Below are 9,263 nucleotides of genomic sequence, written 5' to 3'. Positions count from 1 at the left end.
AATTTCTTGATTGTGCAAGCAGCGATGTTTTAAAGTTTTTCAACTAATTCGAACCGACGAAATATCTAGGTAGTATCCCTGGGTTCCGCTCATCTGGCATAATCTTTATTGACCAAAACTCATTTCGCATAACTCGTATGGTCTAAACTTTTTTGGCCGAACCATCACTTTGCCAAGACTTATGTGGCATAAGGCTCGTTTCGTCTAAAACTCTTTAGGCACAATCTTTAAACACCTAAGTTTCGTTTGCTCAAATTTATGTTCGTCTATACCTATGTATAAACTTGTTTCTCCTAATGTTATCTTAATAAATAATATATTAAGTATGTAGTAAATGTACAAATTGTGGTATTTTTCTCCTACATCCAGAAAATTACGATATTGTATGATCAAAAAATCGTAAGTTAACGACCAATATAATTATTACAAAACCCCATGAGATCGAAACCTAAAAATAGGTGCGACGACGAGCAAAGCGAGGAGGAGCGTGTTAGGTGCACATGTTCATCAAAACCAAAGCGGAGCGCAGCGAAGCGGAGCGGAGCGTTTTCCAAACAGCGGAAACAATACAAGGCACCAGTTTGCGCTATGTAGGGAGACGCTCCGTCAAAGTTAAAGCCAAACGAATATTATTACTTTGTATAAACCTATGCCATAGCATTATTAGGCTATTCAAGATTTGGCCATACCATTATTAGGCTAAACAATGTTATGCGAAATAACTTTTTACTAAACGAGATTTATGCCATACGATTTTCGGCGTAACGAGACTTTGGCCAAACGTTACTATGCGATACGAGATTAGGCAAAAAAATCTTATGCCAAAAAAGGTAGAACCAGTATCCCTATTTATAAGTATTCTACAAAGCTCTTAAAACATCGCCATAATGTTGTTGGTGTTGTGAAATAGGTCTTAGTGATATACAGCATAGATATGAAATGTGATTCGATTGGTTGCCGGATGTGAGACATCGTCTGTTTCACGAAAAAATTAAATAAGTAATAATGGAATGTTATCGGTTTAATTTGTATTAGAAATTTGTATTTATGTTGTTGGGCGATGAATGTATAAATGGGCACATTATTGCCGATATAAGCAGACAAGCATGAGATTTGGTATTTACAGAAGGGAAAGAACAAACCAGATAGCGGTGATCAAATTTCCAAATACGTTTTTCTTCACAAGGGTAGAAATTGTTTATCAAATCTCGTGTATATGGTATAGTACTAAGAGTGCACAATCGGCTGCAAGCGAATAGTATCGGGACTGTCCCTAGTGTTTGGTAGATATTTATTCATTGAATGTAAGCGTGTAAGCAATAAGGTTAATTTTGTATCGTCACACAGTCACATTATACACGGGAATAGGTTAAATCTAGATATTTAATGCCAGTGGCTGTGTACTGCGGTTTAACGAAAATATTTCATTAAATATTTTTTGTTGATTTTTTGTCGTTATTTTGTCAAAGGCTAGGGCTAGTACTTGTAGCCACATGACGGAAACGCAGTTTCTGTTTATTCCTGCTTTTTAATTGTAACCTGAGTGCAGACGGGGTGTGATGTTTAAACAGGGCTCTGTTTGATTCAATGGCCATTTATGTATGAAAAGCTATTACCATATACTTAAAAGTATAGATGGTCCAAGTTATTACGTATGTATGTACCTACACCACTGTTAATGAAGTATATGTTTAGCATAATAACCTTAATATCTCGGTCGCACCCCGACTGAACCCAGGAGATTATCTGTAATAAATTAGTTTTAATTCATGTATTTACTTGATATTATCACTTCAATTTGTATAAATTAAAATAATTATTTATGAAATTATTGTTAGTCGGTTTCGTCTATCCCCGTTGCCAAGATCTACCGTGTGTCCACCGGTGGATACTGAATGTTATTGCCACTGTTCCCTTAAAGCTGCGTAGAGACCAGCCCAACGAACGCCCAACGATGGATATTTATCATACGTAATACAGGGCAGATTGTAGCAAGGAAGGTCAACGAAACCCGTTCGTTGGCTTTCGTTTGGCCGGTCTGTACGCAGCTTTAGTGGACCGCCATTGACAACGGGAGTAGAGGGGGTTTTATACAAATTATGCTCGGTTCAGATGTAAAATAGAACTATGTAAAATAAAATTATCTAATTTTAAAGTTACATGGACTACGGCACGAAGTTTACAACATAATAATTATTAAATTAGAAGAAGGTACTAGAGCCGCTCACAATTTGCCTATTCAATACAATTTACAAACTTTAGAGCGGCTACATAGTTTCGAACATTGGCCTGATTCTACAAAAAAGCAAATTGTACGCTATTGGATAACTAATAGTATATTATTTTAATTTTATTGTAGAATCAGGAGATTGTTATTCATAGAGAAACGAAAATTGTATTCTGTTAAACAGCTTTAGATTTGGTGAGGATTCACAGGAGAACTAAGGCTGTACCTTCGTTTAGCACCATGTTTAGTTGTTACCCAACTGCCCGTAAGGAGGGTTATTATATTACGACAATGCCTTAAAATAGTTACAATACAGCGAGTCCACAGCAAACAAACTTATTATTATATTGCGACTGAAACAAGACAAGTAAATAATTATAATTAGTCTCCGGACTGAATTCTTGAGCCTTGTAACTTCAATATAATGACTAAAAATAATACTTGTTTTATTAAAGCTCACCGTTGGACTTTATTTCAGGATTTGACGCTAAATTTTAGAGTTAATTGCATTTGTTTTTAGAAGTTAATATCCTGCAGCACTTGATGCAATCTTGGACGGATGCTGGCTTGGTTGAGGGTTCCACTTTGGGGAGCCAGTGCGCTTTGGGCCCGAGTTGGTTTCGTAAGAAGATCTTTTCACATGAACATGAAACAAGACGGAGATGAGCAGAGCGGATTTTTCTGATCCATGTGCAGAAGACACTTTTAGGTCCCCATGGTGGTATGGGGTGAGGCGCGGGTGGAATACTGTGTCACACCGCGCGTCGCTAATCGTGCACGCTAGGTATATCGACTAGTATTGGACTAATCCTCTTGTTATCATTATAAAAGCTATATGATTTTGTTCTTCATGATACGATGTACTTATACCTATTTATCTAAATGAAAAACCTCAAGAACACCTCTTTTAACGTATGAAGAGGTAGCCAGATAGCCAGGTTGGCATGGTGCAGCTGCTTTGAGGCGCACAGTTTGGCGCCAAGGGGACCTAAGTGTCTTCTGTACATTGATCAGACCCCTTAGCATGAATTTTCATCGTGAACGTGAAGTAGAATTCATCGAGTAATTTTGTATGAAAATATGAACAGCGCTAAGATTTGATATGATATGAACTAAAATTTCCCTACAAAATTCATCGAGTAATTTCACGTCACGTTCACGATGAAAATTCATGCTAAGGGGTCAGTTAAGGTGAAGATAAATGATACTGAAAATGACGCCAAAGACCTCACCTCCTCAGCTAGATAGTCCCGTAGCCACAAGTAAGTGTTGGCACGCTGCAGCCGGAGCGAGGCGCTCTCCACGGCGGCGACTGCGCGGGCGCACACCGGGTCCGGCGCGCAGGACGTGTTGAACGACAGGTTGGAGATGTTGCAGCGGAATATCTGATAGGTAGGTATATAGGTATTAATAAGGTCATTCGGTTATTGAAAGAGATACGAGATAGAGCTGACAGTGGGCTGGTCACATCTGTCGAAGAACCGATAGCCGATTTAGGCTGATGATGATGATGAGAGCTATGGAAATGTATTTGGCTATTAATATTATGCTTAGGTCTACCTACTCGTCTATTGTCCATTTTGGTTATTAGATAATTAGTTTTATGAACTACAGGTAATAAGGTCACCACAGGAATTTAAGTACAACTATACTACGTGCAACTATATACGGTGAAGGAATACGTCGTGAGGTAATTTTGCACATCTTGATGTGTTAAAACATGAACTCGCAGTGGACCTGCTTGGTGGGTCCAAGAGTCCAAGCTTAGGAAGACGCCACTACGTGTTTTGCAAACACCAGCGTACACACTTTCCGCACTCGTATCACAATGTAAGTACTATTCAGTGTAATTATTCTTTATTTCTTTCGTCCAAAAGGCTTTTTACCTCATAGCCACACATCTCCAAGACGCAGTAGTTCCTGAACTCCACTGGTACCAAGTCAACACGATAGCCAAGTTTAAGGAGCTGATCTGGAATCATTGATATAGTATACCTCACTAATTCTATGAGAAAAACGGCGCATTTTGGTGCGTCGAATGTTAGACTGATGAAGGCTTTTTGTCTTACACCCTTCTTATTTCTTGCACAGAAATAGAGTGAGACAAAGACACACACTTAAAATAAGTTACATATAGCAGGTACTTAGAGTTTAATAACTCAGTACTTAATAGAACCTTCCCTTTGATAGACAATACGGACAACCTTCCAAACAAAATCTCCCATTCTTGGGATGTTCTTATCTGGCTATACTTGTAATAAAAATTACATAAAATATCGTTAACTCCTACATAAATAGAAAATACCTCTTAAACCCAATAATTTTTGGGGTTTATGTGATAGTGTGTAAAAATCTTCACATGGTCCATAATAAATTTTAACATATAAAAACATGTTTAATTTAAAAATTTGTTTGCTCTCTACCACATTGTAAACAATTTTGTTATGTTTTGCGATTTGCGATCCTTGGGTTGTTGTTTTTTTGTTTCACAGAGGAAAAAAACACAATTGGTTATTGAGTTATTGACCATGGTTTTTTATAAAAGTCGTTGGTCGTTGCAGCTGACGACTGTCTTATACTGGCGTATAGTGCCACAAACTTATCTGTTCCGGTGAGAGCTCACGTAAATGTCTAATATTTCTTGATTCTATAAGATTTTAAGTTAGCCTGTAGTGGTAATTCACCCTTTCGGTTTTAATAAATCCATCTAATCTATATCAATATATAATTCATAGGTAAGTTATGAGATATGGATCAATTTAGTTCGCTCTCACCGGAACAGATAAGTTTGTGGCACTGTACTGGCGTAGATATTTCAGAGACGTAGCTTAGATTTTTCAGGCATTGTGTTTATGCCGGAGTTATTGCCATAAACCATAAAGCATATGATACCATTAAGTACCATTATAATAATGTGCAGTATATTTTATTATATTTTAAAAGTTTAACTCTAACTTTTTCTTACGTTATAGTACCTACTTAGCACATTATATAGGTACTTACCTCTAGTAGTACATTTCATCAAACTCTGTAAAATATTACAAAGTGAAATTTAATTGAAAATCGCCTATTTTTCCAGATGTATCTTCATGGCTCCCTCTCTAGTTTTGTCTAGATTATTGTTTATTTGGCAGCCCTCCAACGCGTACGATCGATTGCATGGCGTGGACCGCGACCCGTTCCCCGGGTCCAGCCAGACTCGTCCCATTCCACACTCGACTCGGCCACACTCGACCCGAATTTCTAAAATACGATAAGGTCTAGGTACTTTTGTTGAAATGTACTGTCAGCCACAAGAGTTTTTTTACTGAAATTATAGTTAGGTGTTTTATGTGCTGATTAATTCAAACAAAAGTAATAATTTGTACTTTTAATCATTTATTTATCATTTTCTATAAACATTATTAGTAGGTAACACATGTTTTGAATTATAAACGTAATAAGTAATAATAAATACCTACTAACAAAATAAGTAACTATTAATAATTATGTGTGATAAAATCACAGTTACACAAAATATCTTTACAATGAAATATGTATAAAATCCTTTTTATAAAATCCGTTTGCTGTTTATAAAATTATAATTACTTCGCAGTAGCCCTTGCTTATCAAATGTATAAATTACAATACAAGTAAGTGCGCGAAAGAGATGGATGCAGGCCATCCAAATCTTGACCATTGTTATCGATAACCCGTTTATTTCAGGCTAAAACAATGAGAAGGGTAAACTACCTCTCTCTGTTACTGAGGTCAAACTTAGGCTAGTTTAGTCAACATATTTCTTAAATTTAAGTGATAATCACTTTATATGCAATCAATTAAGAAATCCATAAACATTTTCTGTCGACTGTACTTTGCGATAAGAAAAAAAATACAAACAAAAATGAACCTTATCGAAATTATGAAATTCGGGTCGAGTGTGGCCGGGTCGAGTGTGGAATGGGACGAGTCTGGCTGGACCCGGTTCCCCAACCTAAGTACAACCTGGGTAGATATTTAGGTACTTATATATAAATTCAATTAGAAAAAAAAAAAAAAAAAAAATTAGAATCGTATAATATTGAAGTTTGAAAGACCTACCTACCTATGGGTCCCTGTGTGTGTGGGTAGTGGCTACTGGCTACTTGTCTATTCTTAGTTACGTGATCAGCAAAGTTTGCTAGTTTTTAATTATCTATACAGGTGTCCCACAGCTGGGCAAAGGTGGTGTCCTATCACATTATATAATATATTATTCTACATAGGCAGATAAACCTACACAGTGAATCCATTGTGGCTATATTGTCATTTCAATATCCTGATGCGAGTAGAAACGCTGAGATCAGTAACTATAGGTATCTAAGAAAATTCAGAGCTCAAGAAAGAGTGAATTGACCGAAATTTATTGGGCCCGAACAATCCGAACGGAATAGCCTTTAGGAAGTTTTGCTCCACATAAGATGTTACAGGGCGATTATTAAGAATTATTACATTTGTGAAAGCAACCGAAACGGGTCGATGTTGTTGCTATTACAATAGCCTACGCCCGTACCTAGTTGCATTCAGAGCCTCGAGCCTTTAAGCACGTTAGACCATGTCATACCTAAATCCAATCATCGTATAAGACACCTCTCTAAATCACTTAGGTAGCCAGTGGGACTTCTCAAGGATCCCATTCACTTACACATTAAATAAATTAAAATAATCTTCATATTTATGAATTTTAGATAATTATAAAATAATCTGACCGCACGGGAGTAGAATCATAATCACAATAATTGGGCAGATTTGTAGTTGTACCTACTACCTAACTCTATAGGCTGATAAATTTTCTTATAATTCAGGATATTTATAAGATTTTTTTTTATCGACTGAAAACATTCGTAACACGACGACCGAATGGCGTAGTGGTTAGTGACCCTGACTACTGAGCCGAAGGTCCCGGGTTCGATTCCCGGCTGGGGCAGATATTTGTTTAAAAACAGATATTTGTACTCGGGTCTTGGGTATTGATATTTATATTTAGTATCTATCTATCTATGTATTTGTGTAGATATATCAGCTGTCCGACACTCATAACACAGGTTCTGCCTAGCTTGGGGTCGGATGGCCGTGTGTGAGATGTCCCAACATATTTTATTTTATTTTTTTTATTTTATCTAAATTTGTCTTATTATCTACGAAGGCGAAGAAACGGGTCCTTATCCGACTCAGCTACTACCGCTCACCCCTGTAGTACAGTGAACACACCTACTTACGTACATATCTAGGTCTGTGTAGAGTCAACCAACATATTTTTAGTTTTACACAACACAATTGTTTTAGTTCATAAATTAATACCGCGTTATAAATATTAATCAATACGGTGCTATTCTTGGCATTTAGCATCAATGATAAAAACAACTTTATTAAGATCTAGAAGACACCAAAAACACATAAACAGACCTTGGTGATATTATCAAAATAAGTTATTTTTATACGTATTTACAATGCTTTCCTTTTTTTTTTATTTTAACCTATTTCTAATTTATCTAGGAAACTATGGGTCACTGACTCACTATGGGTGACGAAAAATGCAGTATTACCTCTCGTTCGTTTTTTGTAAAGCTAGAATATTATCCTCCTGCGGTGGTCAAGTAATTTATTCTAGCACCTAAGATTACAGGCTTTAATTTACTAGGTAAGTACATATTAATGAGTATAGATATAGATGGTAGCTATAGAGTTTTTCTTAAATGGTATGTTGGTATGAGCAATGTTACAAGACGTCGTTGGATTTTCGGCATAATTAACTGTACAGAAACATTTGGTTAACAATGTAGGTTACAATAGTTATTAAAAAAGAAATTCGTATTATATGTAGTTAAGTATAGCTGATGCAGCCATCCCAACCAAAACGATCTTCGGATCGCCTGGTTGACACCTTCAGAGACGTTGCGTCTCTGGTTTCTATAGTGTCTGCTCAAAAAGTGGCTCTACTAGGGTGGTGTGGTCAGTGACCACATTCACCTGGATCCGGCTCGAAGGACCATGAAAAGGCTTGGTAGCCTTATGATCGGATCGCTAGAGAAATTTGGTAGAAAAAAAACCTTAAAAAAAGGAAGGTGGAAAAATCGCCTCAAGCGATATGACCGTCATTGCCACTATGTGTTAGTAGGTATAGTGTTGATGTTCTTGTTTGTGTAGAAATAATATGAAATAAAAATATCTATCTATTATAGTTTTTTACCTACAATTTCTAAAAGATGTTAAGAATTACGAGCCTTTTCGGCTTACTATAACATTTTTGTAACACTCTGTATTTGCATATAATAATAATATGGTTCTTAACATAGGTTTATGTCATAAAATAACCATTGTCATAAAATTTAATAACAAGATATAAGTAGGTATTGTATTCTTCAAACATTGAAAAATTAATACACATTAACGTGTTAATAAAATTAACTTCAAAACCTTCTGATTGCTCGACCTTCAAAACAACAGCATGCATTCCTGAAAACTGCTTTCAAAATGTACCCGACCAGAACACTGAAGTGTAGATATTTAAAATCCCGATCGTCGGCTGATTGGTCAATGGTCTATTGATTGTTTATCGAGATCGAGTGAGACCAGCGTGCGGTCTGATTCTTTTATTATGGCTGCGCGGGCGCCGCGCGATGCATTTTAAATCCAACGACTGATCGTGCGCGCGCATACCCGGAGTTCGAAGACCGCGGTCGAAGGCGAATATCCATAATTCCAAATTTGAATTTTAAAATAGAAAATAAATATTAACTGCCAGTAATTTAAGAAAAAAGGAATTAATTGCAGCAGTGTACTGTGCATGATAAGGACTTAAGTGCTGTGATTACAAACGGGCAGTATTGTTTGTATTTTGTGTGAAGAGAAAAAATAACTACAAAATGAACGGTAAGTTGCTATAGATTTTCATACCGTGCCATACGAGTACCTACATTCTCGACCCACTGCCTAAAAACAACTGCAATATAAATCTTATCGGTCTTAGGTATACCTGCATCAAAAACTACAGATCAACAGTTTTTAGCGCCTCAAA

General features: G+C 36.6%; 2 protein-coding genes across 2 annotated transcripts in view; one reads left to right on the top strand and one right to left on the bottom strand.

Moving 5' to 3' along the window:
- Positions 1 to 2,374: 2,374 nt before the first annotated feature.
- LOC105382795 (UPF0728 protein v1g117062) lies at positions 2,375 to 4,739 on the bottom strand. The gene is made up of 4 exons (XM_011552748.3): positions 4,533 to 4,739; positions 4,114 to 4,199; positions 3,460 to 3,612; positions 2,375 to 2,859 (listed from the first exon to the last, which is right to left on the bottom strand). Exons 1-4 carry the CDS (start codon positions 4,618 to 4,620, stop codon positions 2,728 to 2,730), a joined length of 459 nt encoding a protein of 152 aa, XP_011551050.3. The 5' UTR covers positions 4,621 to 4,739; the 3' UTR covers positions 2,375 to 2,727.
- Positions 4,740 to 8,853: 4,114 nt separating this feature from the next.
- Positions 8,854 to 9,263, top strand: part of LOC105382815 (elongation of very long chain fatty acids protein AAEL008004) — a 30,137-nt gene continuing 29,727 nt past the window's right edge. Inside the window, exon 1 of the mRNA XM_011552768.3 lies at positions 8,854 to 9,118. Within this exon, the coding sequence (XP_011551070.3) occupies positions 9,112 to 9,118 (7 nt within the window). The 5' untranslated portion in view covers positions 8,854 to 9,111. The remainder of the gene's footprint in view (positions 9,119 to 9,263) is intronic.

The sequence above is a fragment of the Plutella xylostella genome, chromosome 22 (genome assembly GCF_932276165.1).
Source record: "Plutella xylostella chromosome 22, ilPluXylo3.1, whole genome shotgun sequence".
NCBI lineage: Eukaryota > Metazoa > Arthropoda > Insecta > Lepidoptera > Plutellidae > Plutella > Plutella xylostella.
This window is presented reverse-complemented; position numbering and strand designations above follow the sequence as displayed.

Bases quoted from the DNA above. Each gene is read 5' to 3' on its own strand.
- LOC105382795 (XM_011552748.3), bottom strand. From the start codon at position 4,620: ATGTTTTTATATGTTAAAATTTATTATGGACCATGTGAAGATTTTTAC. The intron at 4,200-4,532 runs GTATTTTCTATT...CAATGATTCCAG, and splicing joins AAAATTATTGGGTTTAAGAG to ATCAGCTCCTTAAACTTGGC. The intron at 2,860-3,459 runs GTGAGGTCTTTG...TCATGTGAAAAG, and splicing joins GGGACTATCTAGCTGAGGAG to ATCTTCTTACGAAACCAACT.